The sequence below is a fragment of the Nyctereutes procyonoides genome, unplaced genomic scaffold, assembly GCF_905146905.1.
Source record: "Nyctereutes procyonoides isolate TBG_1078 unplaced genomic scaffold, NYPRO_anot_genome, whole genome shotgun sequence".
NCBI lineage: Eukaryota > Metazoa > Chordata > Mammalia > Carnivora > Canidae > Nyctereutes > Nyctereutes procyonoides.
This window is the reverse complement of record NW_026575024.1, coordinates 11,494,346-11,512,930: the sequence shown is the minus strand read 5'-3', so window position 1 is coordinate 11,512,930 and position 18,585 is coordinate 11,494,346. Positions and strand designations below refer to the sequence as shown.

Genomic DNA, 18,585 nt, shown 5'->3' with positions numbered 1-18,585 from the left:
CTGTTAAATAAAAGGGCTATCAGCACATTGGAGAGAGGCTTTACACGCCCTAACTCCAACCTGTGGTGTCTGAGTTCATTGGGACTGGAAAAGAATCAAAAGAGGTTTTTTTCAATCTGACAGGTCTGTGGTATTTGACATACACTGCTCAGGTACCATCTAAAATTACCTCATATCATTTTGGGGAAGATGTTGCCAAAAGAACCTGGGATCTTTCTGTAACACTGTTCATTGTAAGGTAGGATGTGTATTTCCTGTGGCTGGTGTAGCAAAACTGGGGGGCTTAAGACCACAGAGATTATTCTTCCATCGTTCTGGGGACCAGAAATCTGAAATCAAGGTGTTAGCAGAGCTGTGTTCCCTCTGGGGAGCAAATCCAGGCTCTAGGGGAGAATCAGTGATTGGCTTTTGCCGCTTCTGATGGTCCCAAGTGTTCCTTGGCTGTGGCAGCATAATCTGTTTCTCATCCCTGTCTTCACATGTCCTCCTCCTCTGTGTCTGTGTGTCCTTTCCTATCTCTTGTAAGGACACTGTCACTGGGTTTTGGGCCCACTCTAATCCAGTCTGATCTCCTTTGGACTCTTCCCTTAATTACATCTGCAAAGACCCTATTTTCAAAGAAGGTCACATTCTGGGGTTCCAAGTGGACATGAATTAAGCCTGTAAAACCCGTGCAACCCACTGCAGGTGGGTTCTCTTTTTTTCCTGGGGCCAAGGTGGAAGGTCAGTTTCTGAAACTCCAAAAGAATCTATATGGTGGTCCCACCGCACACATATCCTGAGAATAGGTTGCCCCACAAAACACAGAAATCAGCCCATTTCTTTTCACATGGTCCCAGTCTGAGTCATGAGCTTGTTGCACGGGCAGTTATTTTAAGACTTAATAAGGCATTTTCAGAAGTCATTTGCTTTCTATTTTGAGCCTTTGAATGTTATTTTAGTCTTTATGGTAACAGCTGTACATTTGTAAGAATACACTTAGCCATTCTTTTAAACAGGGATTTGGACAAGAAATCTGACTGTGGCATGAAAACTTTCATGTGAAAGGGGGCCTAATTTTACAATTAAGTATAGTAAGTAGACTTTATATTACGTGTGGTCATTTTGGATTTGAGGACCAATATGAATTTTTCCCCCAATTCACCAACAATTAGAGATACTAATATAGAAAATGGAATTATCATTTCATTCCTCCAAAGATGGCCATATTCTAGAAATACCTTTCCTAGTGGTACTTAATATTTGAATCTGAAAGCATGGCAAGGGCCTTGCTTTATAGCTGTGTCCCCAGTAACAAGGGCATCAGGTGGAAACTGTTCTGTCATAGTCCCAGATTTAGGAAAATCTCTGTCACGATTGTCTGTGACAGGCAGAGAAAAGGCTGGGTTGTTTTAAACACATACAGAGTTTACTCTTTCTTCAAGTGGATTGTTTTAGGGCCTTAACTATTACCTTTTTTCCAGAGGATTTCAATTTGTGGACTTATTTTTTAAAGTGTTCTGTTTTAATTGAAATGTTTTCTGTATTAAAATTAACTTTCGGGGATCCCTGGGTGGCGCAGTGGTTTGGCGCCTGCCTTTGGCCCAGGGCGCAATCCTGGAGACCCGGGATCGAATCCCACATCAGGCTCCCGGTGCATGGAGCCTGCTTCTCCCTCTGCCTGTGTCTCTGCCTCTCTCTCTCTCTCTCTCTCTCTCTCTCTCTCTGTGACTATCATAAATAAATAAAAATTTAAAAAAAATTAACTTTCTTTCCTTAGTAAAGAATGAAAAGCAGGGGAGCCTGGATGGCTCAATAGGTTAAGCATCTGCCTCTTGATTTTGCCTCAGGTCATGATCTCAGGGTCATGAGATCATGCCCCACATCGGGTTCAGTGCTGGGCGTGGAGCCTGCTTCAGATTCTCTTTCTCCCTCTCCCTCTGCTCCTTCCCCCTCTTTCTGTAAAAATTTTTTAAAAGAATGGAAAGCATATACTGTGTGTTTAGAAGCAGTTCATCCTGTGGTTTCTCTTGCTGGTCACCTCTTAAGATCACTTGTCCTATATTTTCTTTCTTTCTTTCTTTCTTTCTTTCTTTCTTTCTTTCTTTCTTTCTTTCAAGATTTTATTTATTTATTCATGAGGGACACAGAGAGAGAGAGAGAGAGACAGACAGACAGACAAAGACACAGGCAGGGGGAGAAGCAGGCCCCATGCAGGGAGCCCGACGTGGAACTCTATCCCGGGACCCCAGGATCAGGCCCTGGGCTGAAGGCTGGTGCTAAAACATTGAGCCACCCAGGGATCCCCCTGTCCTGCATTTCTTAATGCAGGTTTTGTTGTGTTTTTGGTTTCTTCTGCCTGGTTTTATCATCAGGTACTCTTTTAAACATTGCATGCTTCCACTGGGCCTAAGAGAACAATTATTTTGGCTCTTTACTGATGGATTTATTTCGTAACTACACAAATTCTATGCTTCTGAAAATACCCATTTTATATTTACAGGAAGAAGAAATGTTTCGTCCAAATATGTTTTTCCTCCTCTTGCTTCCTCCTATTATATTTGAGTCAGGATATTCATTACACAAGGTAAGACTCAAGCATGCATTGGTCCTTTAGGACCAGTCTAGGTAGCTGCCATGTTAGTAAGGCAAGCTCTTTAAAAGCCTGGTTTTGACCTAGCAGCAGTGGCTCAGCATGAACACCCCGGGGTACATGGTAGAAGCTGGACTGCACTGCCTGACATAGGGAGAAGAGCAGACAATATATATATGGTCAGTGAGTTGCTCTCATGGCTTCAGGCAGTGTGGCTTATTAATTAGCATTTTCCATAAAGGATTACTTTGCCTAGGAAGTGATCACCAAAGTGGTTTTATGTGGTGTACAGACGATACATTGACTCCTCTTGTTGGACAGAGACTCTCCTGGGACAACAGAGACATGTGCCTCAGGCCTTTTGATTCTTTGAACTTGCAGTGTGGGGCCCCTCTGCCTCCTTCATTGTATCTCAGTGTCCTGCCCTGGGCCTCAGCTCCCTGCTGATAGCCCCTCACTCCCAGTCTCCTTCTGGCCCATTACCTAGTCCCATAGTTCCCCTGCCCATCCTTGGCTCCTTGGCCTGGGGAGCAGCCTCTCTGGTCTCTGCCTGCTTCCCTGCTTTGCCCCAGCATTTCTAGTCTCTGTCCTCTGGCTTCCAATGGGACCCTTTCTGCCTGGGCCAGAGCTTCTAACTTTTAAGCTGATTTGTATATATGTGTAGGGGGGAAGGAAAGGGGGTGTTTGGGATGTTGTTTTTTTTTTTTTGCCTGTGAGTTTTCCTTAAATATATTTAGTTTTAAAAATAAAAGGGTATTCAACTTGAAATGTTAGTAATACATCAGTTATTTTATGAATGTGATTAAAAATTGTGAAAGCTGGAAGGTTTGGCCTAGCCTCTAAGAAAGTAGAGCCTGGACTTTCAGAGAGATGTAGGTCTAATCACGTGCTGCCCCCTACAGGTGTCTTCTGAGTAAAGTCAAAATTAAAAACAAAATGAAAAAAACCCTAAAATTCTACTTCTCAGGTTGTTTGAAGGTTTGTACTAGATGAAGGAATGTTTGCAAAGCATCACCCACCACAATAAATGATTGGTGAGGGTGCTTGTTATTAACATTATCTATTATTAATATAATCAGTGTTGTTTTTAATAGCTTATTAAACTCAAGAGTTAAATTTGTCATGAGAGTTTTAGTTAAAACATATTAATTAAATCTTTAATTTTCCACCTGGATTCTAAAGCATAAAATGTTCAGTCCAAATTCTAAAATGTTCAGTCAGGATTCACTTTAAACTGTTATTGTGTAGCTATCCAAAGAAAAAGTAAAAAGGAAGTTTAATGTAAAAAAAAAAAAAAATTCCCAAGTCTTATAAACTATTACTGACCTTGGATAATTTAAAAAGAAATGAGTAAGAAGGAATTAAAAAGTCAGCGTCTTTCATTTTTTCATTTTATAAACAAATCTTAACTATAAGCAGATTATGAAAATATTTCAAAACAATGCTGAGGCGATTGATTTGGATTTTACTTAAAAACCTGACCCTTTGATTATTGTATTAGAGCATATAAAATTTTTATTTTCTAATTTTTTGGAAGGAAGGGAGATAAATTTGTTCTAAAATTTAGGGAAAATAGTAGTTTCTTAGAAAAAGAAAGATGGCTTTCCAGCAGAAAATGTGACAATTATGAGAAAGGGACTAATGTGACTTAGCAATGTGAATTCAGAGATTTCTGTTCACTTCCTGCCCTCCCCAAAGAAGATAGGAAATTGACTCTGGATGTCCTTGATATTGTTGTATTTGTTTTTTTTTTTTTAAGATTTATTTATTTATTCATGAGAAACACACACAGAGAGAGAGAGGGAGGCAGAGACAGAGGCAGAGGGAGAAGCAGGCTCCATGCAAGGAGCCTGATGTGGGACTCGATCCCGGGTCTCCAGGATCACACCCTGGGCTGCAGGTGGCACTAAACCGCTGCGCCACCAGGGCTGCCCTTGTTGTATTTGTTGATGTAAATTTGGACTTGGAATAAAAATTTCAGTAAGATTACCATCAATTAATATGCATTAGACAGGTGGCTATTGGTTCTTTAAAATTATTAATATCACATAAAGAATAGGCCATTAGTTATTTGAAAGAGAAACATAAATTTACATTATGTAGCAAAGGGAAGTTCTTGAATAGTAACTTGAATTTGGGTAAATTTTCCATATCCAGGTTAATATTAAGCAACTACATAAATTATATCAGCATTAGATTCCTATAAACAGATCAAGACTTAATTTAATCTATTTTAACAACAAAATAAATCAGCTCCTTGCAAAGAAAAACTCAGAGGAAAGCCTTTAGTTTAGAAAAAAACAAATCATTGTGTTTGCCCTGAGTTATTTTAAGGTTCTTTGTGTATGGTAGATTGATATACCAAACAAAGTAATTGAATGTCAGATCATGGGTGGCCAAATCAGATTGCAATGAATGAAGCAAAGCAGCTTCCTGAAGGAGATGGGCTTGGTGGGGCCGCCAGTGTTAAACTGGGGCAAACTTTTGAAGTGAGCTTCAAAATACCACTTCCGGGCAGCCCCGGTGGCTCAGCGGTGGCTCAGCGGTTTAGCACCACTTTCAGCCCAGGGCATGATCCTGGAGACCTGGGATCGAGGCCCACATCAGGCTCCCTGCATGGAGCCTGCTTCTCCCTCTGCCTGTGTCTTTGCCTCTCTCTCTCTCTCTCCGTGTCTCTCATGAATAAATAATTAAATAAAATCTTAAAAAAAAAAAAAACAAAATAGCACTTCCCTGGCATGCCTGACCAGCTCAGTCAGAAGAGCGTCCAACTCTTGGTTTCGGCTTCAGTCATGATCTTGGAGCAGTGGTTCAAGCTCCATGTCTGGCTCTGTGTTCAGTGCAGTCTGCTTGAGATTCTCTCTCCCACTCCCTCTGGCCACCCCCACCCCCTGCTGGCTCATGCACACATGGTCTCTCTCCAAAGTAAATAAATCTTTAAAAAAATAGATAAAATAGGGATCCCTGGGTGGCGCAGCGTTTTGGCGCCTGCCTTTGGCCCAGGGCGCGATCCTGGAGACCCGGGATCGAATCCCACGTCGGGCTCCCGGTGCATGGAGCCTGCTTCTCCCTCTGCCTCTCTCTCTCTCTCTCTCTCTCTCTGACTGTCATAAATAAATAAAAATTAAAAAAAATAGATAAAATAGTTCCTGGGGGTGTCTGGCCCCGTTGGTAAAGCACGTGACTCTTAATCTCGGGGTGAGTCATGAGTTTGAGCCCCATGTTGGGTATAGAGATTACTAAAAGTAAACTTAAAAAATAAGTAAAATAGGGATCCCTGGGTGGCGCAGTGGTTTGGCGCCTGCCTTTGGCCCAGGGCGCGATCCTGGAGACCCGGGATCGAATCCCACGTCGGGCTCCCGGTGCATGGAGCCTGCTTCTCCCTCTGCCTGTGTCTCTGCCTCTCTCTCTCTCACTGTGTGCCTATCATAAATAAATAAAAATTAAAAAAAATATTTAAAAAAAAATAAGTAAAATAAAATAGCAGTTCCTGTTGTCTCTGGTGTGTTAGTTAAGCAAAAAGATGAGATTCCTTGTCTGTGCCCACAATCAAGTTTTAGGGATCCTTGGTATTGTTCCTAAGTAGAGCCCACAGGATTCTAATAAGTAGCTTTTAAAAATTTTTTTATGGAAATTACCATGGTACTAGGACTCAAATATTTTTTTCTTAAATGTTATGAGGTATAGATGGAAATATATTTTATCATATTTGAAGAAGATACTGAGAGTATAATAGAATTATTGTTTTTCTAAATATTTTATTTATTTATTTGAGAGAGAAAATGAGTGAGGAGAGGGACTGGGGGAGGGAGAAGCAGATTCCCCACTGAGCAGGAAGCCCTGTATGAGATTTGATCCCAGGACCCTGGGATCATGACCTGAGCTAAAGGGAGACACTTAATCGACTGAGCCACCCAGGAGCCCCTAGAGTAAAATAAGATTATTTGAAAGTCCTGGACAGCAAACAGGATTTTCTAATCACGTAATCTATTATCTTGACATTCTTTATAATAACGCATCTTTTCTGGGGCACCTGGCTGGCTCTAGTCAGTGGAGCATGTGACTCTTGATCTCAGGGTTAAGCCCATGGTGGGTATAGAGATTACCTAAAATCTTTTTTAAAAAGTATGCACCTTCTTAAAATTAATTTAAAAATTATAATTGTATAAGCTTTGGACTTTGATCAGACATGAAATATGAAAGGTTAATTCCTTCCTTCCTATTCATTGGGCATCTTCCATCTGACAGGTATTATGCCAGTAACTATGTTGTGTAAAAGCAGATGTGGTCATTCCCCCCACCCCCCCACCTCCACTGAGCCTATATAGTTTAGTGGGAAAGACAGACATTAGTCAAATAGTTCTATAAATGAATACAAGATTTCAGCCATGTCATGTGTTACCAGGAGAGGGTGATTGTTCACTGAGAGCATAGAATAGAATCTGACCTGGGTGAGGGATCAGAGCAGGCTTCCCTCAGGAAGAGCCAGACTGCCCTAAGACCTTAGGATGATTTAAGTTCACTGAGCAAGGGGGAAGAAAGAGTGGCCCAAGCCCGGGGAGCATGACATGTTCCAAGAACCAAAAGCTACCAGTATGACTAGAACCCAGAGAACAAAGGGGGAAATTAGAGGGCTTCATAGGGGTAGAACCGTCTAGGCTTTGGTTGGATTTTAGCTGCATTCCAAGTGGCAGTGGGAGGTCAGAGTGAAGATAGCAATAGCACAATCAGGTTTGGCTTTTCCAAAGATCATTCTGGGAGGCCTTGAAGAGTAAAGGGCAAGGGGCCAGCACTGGTTGAGATTGTTGATGCTATTGCAGCGGTCCAGGGGAGAGGCATTATCAGCTTGCACAAGGGCTGTAGCAATGTGAGTGACGTGGAGAAGGTGACACCACACAGCACCTGGCTCTGCATTAGATGGGGGGTGAGGGAAGACTCCCAGGTTACCAGCTTGCCAAACCAGGTGGGTGGTCTTTTGCAGGGAATCAGACGTGTACAGAGGGCCAGGGGAGGGGTGTATGCCTTCATTGACTGGACCAGCTTCCCTAAGCAGTCCTCTTATTTCTACTCTTTCCAACAGGGTAACTTCTTTCAAAATATTGGTTCCATCACCCTGTTTGCTGTCTTCGGTACGGCAATTTCCGCTTTTGTAGTAGGTGGAGGAATTTATTTTCTGGGTCAGGTAAGAAAAACATCTTTGAAAAATTCTGAAAAACTTGTATTCTTTGGGCTAGTGCAGGGAGGTGGGGTAGGAACATCTTGTGGGGCTGGGTTTCACGTTCAAGGTTAAATGCTGTCCTGGAAGGAAATCCAAACTCCTACGAGGCACAATAAAGGCATGCTGAAATTGTTTCTAAGTGTCCTCGAAGAGCATTGGTGTCTGGAATTGAGTGAATTTTCTCCATAATCCCCTAAAGTTTTTTTTTATCTTATTTGCAAACCATTAATTTCTTAAGAAAGAATACTAAAACTAAAGTAGAATATATACCATCAAGGTCTTCAGATTATAGGTCTTCAGTTGTGTTATCAAGTAGACTGAATCAGGATTAAATACTGTTTCTTAACAAAAATTTGCGTTTTTAAAATCACACTTGATTCTGAATATGTTCACTCAATTCTAAGTTGTCCACCCATAGAATTATATACTCTGGATTTTCCACCATTGCTAAACCAATTCCCAGTGTCATCAGTTGGACACTCTGTACTTCAAATACAAATTAATTTGAATTAATTTAAACCAAATCTACCCAGAAAGGTAAAATCTGTAGTTTTGCATTCTGCATGCCTATGCACGTCAGAGTTCTTTTCCTTTATGGTCACTAGCAGCAAGTTTGCCTGCCCCGGTTCTATAAACTAAAAGCTTAAGGCTCAGGCATCTGGGTGACTGGCAGGCTTCTTGTATGTGTGTCAGGTATGTTTGCTTCTGTGGGTAGCTATTGGCCAAAGCCCATTGCATCTGATTGTCACCTATACTGCTGCCTCAGTGGCACCAGAAATAAATCTGTCTGTCATGCAGCCTTCTTCATTGCTTCTAGCTTCTAGCATCAAATGGGAATAAACTTAAGAGAAGAAAACTATACTTAATTTGGCTTGAAAAATGTAGCATTCTTTTCCGTACTTTTGTTGTATAATGGTTGAATGCATGCTTAAACTAAAACTTTGGAGTTTTCTTTATTTTTCAAGTGGTTTGGGGACTGAAGATTAATGTCCTTATTAGTTTCTAATAAAGCACTAATGGACATTTTAATCTTCTTGGCTGTTCTCCAGGGGTTTTTTTTTGTGTCTGTGTGTTTGTGTGTTTTATTTTACAGGCTGATGTAATCTCTAAACTCAACATGACAGACAGGTAAATCTTTCATACTGTCACACCCGTGTGACTGCTTTTCAGACTGGGGATAGTTTTCTCCACATTGATTCCTGGGTGTGGTATTTCTCTATTCAGTCTCTCTTTTTGTTTTGCTGGTGATTTCTGCCAAATTAACTTGTGGCTCTGAAATGAATCAAAACTATATTGTGGAATTTTGAAGATCTCTAGTCAGAGCATTGCTGATGGAAATAATTGATTTAATTTAAGCTTTGCAGAGGATAATTCTGGTCAGTTAACTTCAACACCGCACAGTGCATCTTTTATTATCCAGAATCATCTTCAACTAATTTCTGAATGTTTTCAGTGGCCACAATGAAAAGTTGTCCTCTTGATAGATGAAGGATAGGGTGGGGAGTGAGGGGTACAGAATCTTTTTTCTGGGATTCCCGCCAAGCCAGGCATGGGGCAGGGTGGGGGAAATAGGCAGGGCCAAGGGCTCTACTATGGCTCCATTGAGAGCTGTTGTCTCAGAGTGCAGCCCAGGAATTTCCAGAATCAACTTAGCAAGAAACAGCCTAGGCCACTGTCTCGTGGATAGTACCAGATCTAGTGCTAAAAAAGTACACAAGCAGAGTGAGGCCTGGTTTCCCCTCTGAGAAGTCCAGTGTGTGTATGGCCTTGGTCTGTGTTTTTGCACCATCGGCACTTGCTCCTGGAGTATGGCTGGGGGCAGAAAGCAGGGCTGAGTTCTCAGTCCCGGATCTCTCCCGTCAAGCTGGCTGGAGCTTTCAGCCTTCAGTAACTTGGGGACTAGTTTTCATGGGAAATGTGCCTCTGGTAACAGCCAGTCCAATCCCATCTTTCTACCGGGAACATAAATTTTGGAGTTTTTGTTGTTATAAGATAGTCCTGATATATAAACAAGTAGCAAAAGTCACATTCCTATTCCATAAGGAGCTTGAAGTATAAAGCAGAACCAAGACTCTGCATTTTGTAAGTATTTTGCAAGTGAGAAGAAATGCCCCTACCAGTCATGTAAAGGAAATGTCACAGCATTCCGTCCTTCAGCCTGTTCTGGGGCAACTGGTTAGAGATGCAAAAACTGCTTGATAAATTCTTATGCAATTGAATTGAACCAATGTTTATTGGGACATTCAGGTAGAGAAAAGAATTGTCCCTTAGAAAAGCAGAATAAGAGCCAGGTAGGGTTTTTCTTCTCCGTGTGGAGATATTCTCTTTCCTGTTAGAAAGTGACTGCCGCCCAGATAGGGGATACTCTGGGAAAAATTAGCTAGCAGTCACAAACCCACACAGCCATGGGGCCTGGCCGAGTGCTTACCAGAGGGACCTGCCACTGTGCGTCTAGGGGTGACCACAGTGGTGACCCTAACAGTGCACCCTGTTTGAAGGGGACAGCCACTTCTCAGCTCTACCTAGTAATCACCATGTGAGAATATGATCCCCAAATTACTAAATATTAAAAAAAAATTTTTTTTCACAAGAAGCCAGATTTTATAGTGAATTTTCTAGTTTTTAAATGTTGACAACTTAGTCAATTTTTCAAAATGCCATGTAAGTCAAACATAATACCCACAGACTTCTGCACAATAGAAAACATAAAAATAACTGTTGCATGTAATATTTTATTGTAACATTTAAGATTTAATTTATTTATTTGAGAGAGAGAGAGCGAGCACAGAGGGAGAGGGAGAAGCAGACTCCCCGCTGAGCAGGGAGTCTGAAGTGGGGCTCCATCCTAGGACCCTGAGATTATGACCTGAGCTGAAGGCAGATGCTTTACCCACTCAGGTGCCTCAGGAACACATTTTAAGTTGGACTTTTAGCTCCTGGCCTTTCAAGGACCAGCCATGAAAGTGGGGAGGAGAGCAGCTGATGGCACAATGTCATGACTCCTGAGACTCCGACCTCAAAGAGTTGGGTCATTCATACTTGAGACGTGTCATGCTCACTGCCCAGAGGGCTCTGTCCCGATATAGATACCCCCCCAACCCAAGCTAAATGCGTTCTACGACTTGTGCAAAGCATTTCTGCCCAACTTTTTATTATGAAAATTTCAAACATAGAGGAAAGGCAAAGGATATACCCGTGGACACCCAAATGACCACCTCCTGGACTCTGCAATTACTGTCTCACTGCATTTGCTTTAACCCAAATCTTTCCATCCGCCTATCTCACTGTCCATTCATCAGTCTCTGCTGGTTCCTGCTCTGGTTTCAGTTCAGGTTGCTACAGGGACTGTGACAAAGGATGGCACTGGGCCTCTCTTAGTACAACTGAAACCCAACACAACTAGTTTTTGTGTGGGGGGGGAAGAAAGGGTTGTTGGCTCAGAGAACTGAAGTGTCCTGGAATGATGGCTTCCAGCATGACGGCCCCCTGGGGTCCATGCCATCCAGGGATCTCTCCTCCCATCATGTCTCTGTGCACTCTTCCAACCAGCTTCATCCTTGGTCCCACTTGTCCCACGTGGTAGCGCTGATGGCTCTGGGCTCATGTTGCCCCCACTCTAGCCAGCTCTGCCCGAGGGCCAACCTGATTCCCAGTGACCTGGTGGAATGCCCGGTGGTGGCCCTCTTGGACCAAACTGGGGTCCCCTGCCTGCTCCTAGAGCCCCATGCAACTCTGTGCGGGGAGGGGAGGCTCCCCAAAGGAAAATTGGGGTGCTGTTACCAAAACCAGGGGTGTGGATGCAGAGCAGAGAACTGTGGCTGTCTGCTCAGGCACACTGTCCCCCGGAATGGAGGGAAGGGTCAGTGGAGCCACATCCCCCAACGCACAGCCCATCAAAGGCTTCCAGGTTCCCCCTCCTTGCCTTTGTCTTTGGGGCATTCAGAATATGCTTTTTAGACCTTCTTTTCCCTTGAGGCCCAAGTGAGGAGAGTGGGAATTAAAGACAAGGAGAAGAGACAAGCTCCGTGTCGAGAATGCAGCAGGAGGGCCTCAAAGCCGGCTGCCAGCGGAACAGGGCCCCCCAGGTTGGCAGTCGTCTGGTGGTATTACCTTTCCTCCTCCCCCTTGCCTTCCTCCTTTCCCCCCCTCCTGCCTGCCTTCCACAAATATCTCTAGGCCATACTCAGTACAGATCCTGGGACTCACTCCCTGGGCACTCACAGTGAGGGCGAGAGGCAGGTAACATGTGACAACCTCTGTGAGGACGGGGCAAGTGTGGAACTGAACTCTGAACTGAGACTTGAGACTGTCTTTCGGGCTCTGCTCCTCAAGGATCCAGAGGCTGTCCTTGAGGTAAGCGGGCTATCCTGCACGAGTTCACATTAATCAAACACAGGGAGCTGCCAGATTATTGACTTATAGAGCAAACTGTAGCTGGCCAAGGCAACTAGGCCTCTCCTCCCACTGGCTCTGCTCTGCCTGAGCCCAGACTCACGTGATTGCGCAGGGCTGCTGGGGAAGCTACAGTGGGCAGAGCCCGCCGCCTGTTCCGGGTGAGTTGCTCCCCCTTCCCAAGCGTGGTGAGGGCAGGAAGCAGAGGTGGCTAGTCTCTGGCTTCCTTCTCTACCCAGGTCTGCCCCCTTGGGGGTCCCTGTTTTGTTGTGGAAGGGGGCAGACCTCATCTGTCTGCTGAGCTAGAAAGAAAGCAGTGCTAGGCATGTTGTTTGAGGGGATTGGAAGGCACACAAGAACTCTTGGGGGTAAAAAGACAAACAGGTGGAGCGAATAGATAGAGCCTTCCAGGCTCCTGAGGTGGCCCATGAGGCCCTGCCTCGCCTGCCAGCTTCTGACATCTCCTGCCACTCGCCCTCAGGAACTGCTGCCATGCTTACCTTTCTATTTCTCAGGCCATCAAGCTTACTCCCACCTCAGAAGCAGCTTACTGCTGTCTCTGTCCCCAGATCCTGGCTTGCCATCTGCTTCTTGTCTCGTAGATGCTTGTTTAAATAAGTTAAATAAGTGTCATCTCTTCAGAGAGACCTTTTCTGACCAGCCACTCTTAAGTGGCCTGTCCCCCTGCCCCCGCCAGGTCACTCTGATCTTCCATGTAACGCTTGCTATTTTCCAAATTGGCCTTGGTCTCTGGGTGCTGTTGTATCCAGTGTAGCAGTCAGGAGTACGGACTCTGAGCCGGACAGCCCGGGTTTGGATCCTGGCTCTGCCACTTCTTAGCTGCTGTCTGACCCCGAACAAGTTACTTAACCTTATTGTCCCTCAGTTTTCTCTTATGTAATCAGGGTGGTAATAGTACCACCCCATATGGGAGTGGTGAGATCTGTGGAGTAGTGAGTGCTCAGAACAGTGCTTGGGACATAAATGTTAGCTGTCATTATTGGCCTCGGTGCCTGAAACATTTCAGGCAATTAATACCTCTTTGTTGGAGAGAATGACACCTTCCTGGGCACCATTAGGGGGCGCTGCTGGCCTGGGGTGGGGCGCAGCGCTGGCATTGGTGTCTACAATCCATCCCCTTGAAGGACACCAGAGTTGCTGCTATTGACCATGTTGCAAATCTAAGTGGCAGGTACGATCAGTCACAGGTGGCACTCTGGTGGCAAGGGGAAAGGCAGAGGTCACACCTCTGGTTCATGGGCCCCATCAGGGAGACCCCCCTGGGCCATCATGCTTCCGGCTGCTCTGACAAGGAAGGCTGGGATGTCTGTAGTATATTTTAAGCAAAAGTCCTCCCAGCCATTATCAATCCAGTAAAGTCCTAGGACTCGTGGTGGGAAAGCAGGCTGTTCCTAACAACTGCCTGTGGAGTGGGCCTTTACTGCCTTTGGCACAGGGTCTGCCAGGAGATACCGTAAGTGGGAGAGAAGACACCCTCTCCTGTCGTTACTTCAGCTCCAGTGTGTACCAACATGTTATACCAAGTACAGTCTCTGGCTTTGCTATTTATTTTGTGGGCCGAGTGATAAAGCATTCCAAGTGACCCCTTCCTTTTCTCTTCTTCCAGCTTTGCATTTGGCTCCCTGATTTCTGCTGTCGATCCAGTGGCCACTATTGCTATTTTCAATGCCCTTCACGTGGACCCAGTGCTCAACATGCTGGTTTTTGGAGAGAGTATTCTCAATGACGCAGTCTCCATTGTCCTCACCAAGTGAGTATCCTTTCTTCAGGGATGGCATTCAAGTGCCCTTGTATCAGAGGGACAAATGTTTTCATGCAGCTGCGTGTACCGCTGCTTGTCCTCTAGGTGATGGGTTCACACGCTCCTATGTCTTCTGTCCTGACAGGCCCTGAGGCACCCCAGCAATACTGTCAGGGCCCAGGCTGATCAGAGGCGAACCTGCCTTTTAGGACCTACCTTTCAGCAGTGCTTTCAAGTTCAGCTTCTTGTCAGTGTCCCTGGGGGTGCATATTAACCAGAGTAGTCCCAAGCCCCACTCTCTCAGCTTCTGATTCAGTTGATCTGGGGTAGTTCCGAGAACTTAGGTTCTTAATTGGCTCCACAAATGATGAGGGAGCAGCCGGTTGAGGGATCTATGTTTGGACAGCCTACTGCAGACAAAAGCAGTAGACCAGAGACCCTGCTCTCCCAGTGAGGAGTTGTTGCACATCACCTTCCTTTTCACAGCTGTAAAATAAGCTAGTGATACTAACAGGCATCCCAACTTGAGATGCTATTGTGTGAAAGCTACTTTGGAAACTGTAAATCTCTTTCAAATGTTCATGGGTATTACCACCCTTGTTGATAGGATCTGAGAAATTATAGATGAATCCTAAAATGTCAAGAAGCCATTGAGAAAAAGAAATGAATCTAAGATCATCTCAGATGCATTTATCTGACACAGGGCTCTTGTCCTTGTCTTCCTCTTTTCCTTGTCTTTTGTGGTATTCATTCATTAGCATGTATGGGTGAAAGACCCAGACAGTTTTACCAAAAATAGAGAAGGCACAGACAGTCAAAGCAATTGGAGAAAAGAGCCCTGGACAGTGTTTCAAGATGGGCTAAGAGAATTTTAGGAGCCAGTCTGTGTTCTGCTAAAGAATAGACTTTCCGTGATCTGAATACTGACTTGACTTCTTTTGTTGAGGGGTTCCTGGCTAAGCATAGCCACTCTGTTGTAGTCAGCATTTTCTTAAAAGCTTTATTACAGACGACATTCTGAATTTTTATGTCGGAATAAAATGTTTTATAGTGGAAGGAACCTGAACTCAGGTTTTGGAATCAGGCTGACCTGGGTTCAAGTCCCATTGATGCCACTTAACAGCTGTGTGACCCTGGGTCAGCTCCTTTACCCCTCTGAGCTATGTGTTTCCCAGCAGTAAAGTGAGGATGATAATGCCCCAGCCTAGGATTGGATTCGAGGATTGAATAAATACGATGCTGTGTGAAAAGCACCGGACATAAGTTCATGTTAGGTCCTTTCCTCTTCTTTGCCTGTCCCCCATTTACTGTTTCCTGTGTTTGTCCTAGTTTTGTCCCACTTTTGCAGGAAGAATTTTACCAAATGTTGTTTAATTGCAAGAGGTGCTTAGCAGACCTTAAAACAAACAAAAAAACTTTAAAATATTTTTGTTATTCTAAAAGTAATACATTTATTCTTTATATAAAATTTAGAAAACAGGGAAAGAGAGTACATGCATTATTACTATCCAGAGATAATTATAGTTGACAATTTGGAAGTATACATGGATTTTGTAGAGATGGGCTTATACCCCATATACTGTATTGTAACTCTTCCATTGAGCAGGGTTGAAAAATAATTGTCCATAACCTCATTTTACTGGTTACAGAGTATTCCTTTCTATGAACTTACTCTGATCAGTTTAGCAAGTTCCCCACTTTTGGCTTTTTCATGTTTCTCTTGACAAAAATTTCTGGAGCTTTATTAGGCATTTATCATACATCATGCTATAAGACCTTTTAAAAATCTGATGGCAATATTTTTTCTAATTTAAGATCTACCCTGAAAGCCTTTAACTTTTGGGTTTTGTCTTTTGTCTCATGTCCTGGCTGCTCGTATTGAACATTTGCAATGAAGAATTTTGTCCAAATTGGTGGTGACATCATGAGTTATTTTTACACATTAGGAGCTCAACTCGACTGCTTTGTCTCTAATTTGTTTTGTTTTCAAAAATTCATCAGAATTAGGATGGTTTCTGAACTTTTCCAGGACTCTTTGCCACAAGAAGGTTAAAGATGAGGAGCTATTTTCTTTTTTTTTTTCTTTTTTTTAATATATTTTATTTATTTATTCATGAGAGACACAGGGAGAGAGAGGCAGAGACACAGAGGGAGACGCAGGCTCCATGCAGGGAGCCCGATGTGGGACTTGATCATGGGATTCCAGGATCATGCCCTGAGCCAAAGGAAGACACTCAACCGCTGAGCCATCCAGGCGTCCCGAGGAGCTATTTTCTTTTGAAAATGTGAAATCATGGAGTCACTGTAACCAGCCAGAGTTTCTTCCTGGAAAAGTGTTTTTGAAGGCCAAGATCGCCTGTGATGACAGTTCCCAAAACTGGATGTGTGGGCCACATGCATATGTAGTGTCCAGCCCCCCCACCTCACCACTGCTGGTCTCTAGGCTGGGGTGGGTGTGCTACAGGCTGGCTGTCCACTCTCAGCATCTGGTGAAGGCCCTCTATTGCTCAGAGGCCAGCTGGACGTGCCAAGGTCAGTCCGAGGTAGAAGAAGGATGCTCACAGAGAGGTGAGCACAGTGCCTTGCGTACAAGAGGGAGACAGACTCTCTGAGGGAATGGAGTGAGGCTTCTCAGCCAAGCTGTCTTGTGAGCCAGTAGGCGTTTTCAGATTGGAGAGGCAGAGGGGGCATGGTAGGCCTGCCTGTTTTGAGGGGGCGAGAGAGCAGTACAGAGGGGATTGTTGTCAGCTTTGCTTGGTCAGAAGGTAGAATTACGTCTTATTTCAGAGTCTACTTCATAAATGATCACTTTCCAAGTGACCTGACACATTTATATTTGCAACTGAATATGTGAATGAATTATACCCCTTTTTCGATGTTTTCATTTTCATAAGTGCCAGAAAGCTATCTTCTGTTTCTTCATTGACTTTATTAGTTTTAGCTTTGATTTGTTAGTATGACCATTTATTCTTATAACGATTGCTGTAGAGGAAACCTTTTTGTGCTCTCTAGCTGCAGTGTAAACTAACGAGATGGATCCTGACGCAGCATTGTCTTGTTTTCTTTTAAGTGTGAGAAACAAAATATGTAGAAATTTACCAGGCCAGAAAGAGTCCAGATTCTACTTTCAGTTACCCTGAGTTCAGAAACCATTGGCCTCTGTCCTGGATCTGCTGCTATCCTTTAGTGCAGCCTCACCAGTGAGACACTTCCATGGAGCCTCTGCATGAAAAGAAAGCAGTGGCCCCAGCCGGTGAACCAGGTGAACCAGCCGTGGCAGCTCTAAGGGTTGGGGGCTGGGCACTATGTGCAAGTGGCCTACAGATCTGTTTGGGAACTATGGATGAGTTTAGCCTTCAAAAACACTTGTCCAGTGAGAACCCTTGTTGGTTCTCAGCGCTCCTCAAGGTGGGGTATTAACTTATGGTCTGTTGGGAAAGAAAGGGATGGAGGACGTTGTGCATTCAAGTGAGTTTGGAAAACGTTTATGTGAAAAAAGTTAGATTTCTTTTTTTGTGGGACTTTTCAGAACCTTTATTATACTACAGCTGTGAATCACTGCTGAAAACTTTCTGAGATTATTTGACCAAGCTATCCTCTTGTCAGAAATTATCCTGCTTTGAAATTATACCAATTCATGAAACGCTGATTAAAGAAGCTAAATTTTTTTTTAATTTTTTTTATTTATTTACGATAGTCATACAGAGAGAGAGAGAGGCAGAGACACAGGCAGAGGGAGAAGCAGGCTCCATGCACCGGGAGCCTGACGTGGGATTTGATCCCGGGTCTCCAGGATTGCGCCCTGGGCCAAAGGCAGGCGCCAAACCGCTGCGCCACCCAGGGATCCCAAAAGCTAAATATTTTTATGGACAATTCTTTGTTTTGTTTACTGATCCAGCAAAACTGTACTGAGTGTCTTTGCATATCAGGCTCTGCCTTAGGCCCTGGACACGTAACGATGATCGAGATGGACATGTGAATGACAACGTTGGCACTTGCCATGAAGTCAAGCACCAGGGGAGCCTATAATATGTGAAGGGGTCAGAGCAGGTGTCCCCAGGGAAGTGACACTGACAGTGTGTTCTGAGGAACAAACTGGGGAGTTAACTAGGGTCAGGGAGCAGTAAAAAGTGACCTACAGAGGGGTGCCCACCATAACATTGGGGCCCTCCCTGGATGAGGAGGAGATGGGGTCACGATATATGGTGGACAGAGTCAGGTGTTGCTTAGACTGGGCTTCCTTTTTTTTTTTTTTTTTTTTAATCTTTATTTGTTTATGATAGTCACGCAGAGAGAGAGAGAGAGAGAGGCAGAGACACAGGCAGAGGGAGAAGCAGGCTCCATGCACCGGGAGCCCGATGTGGGACTCGATCCCGAGTCTCCAGGATCGCGCCCTGGGCCAAAGGCAGGCGCCAAACTGCTGCGCCACCCAGGGATCCCCTAGACTGGGCTTCCTCCTAAAAAGCAGTAGATGGGTTGATGGGTTTGGACAGGCCAGTAACCCAATCAGATAGTACATTTTAACGGCCAGTAAGTGGAGAATGGGTTGGTCCCTAGGAAGACAAGGATGTTTAGAAAGAGCCCTGAGACATAAGGCCCAGGACGGAGGATGGTAAGGAGAGAGAAGGAGAGAAGTGGATG

At 44.2% G+C, this 18,585-nt stretch overlaps 1 protein-coding gene across 3 annotated transcripts in view; it reads left to right on the top strand.

The window, feature by feature from the left end:
• Window positions 1–18,585, top strand: part of SLC9A8 (solute carrier family 9 member A8) — a 68,621-nt gene that overhangs the window by 26,344 nt on the left and 23,692 nt on the right. For all 3 annotated transcript variants that reach the window (XM_055300518.1, XM_055300508.1, XM_055300501.1), the window contains 4 exons: window positions 2,483–2,566; window positions 7,653–7,754; window positions 8,884–8,918; window positions 13,810–13,953. In XM_055300518.1, the coding sequence (XP_055156493.1) occupies window positions 2,483–2,566; window positions 7,653–7,754; window positions 8,884–8,918; window positions 13,810–13,953 (365 nt within the window). The remainder of the gene's footprint in view (window positions 1–2,482; window positions 2,567–7,652; window positions 7,755–8,883; window positions 8,919–13,809; window positions 13,954–18,585) is intronic.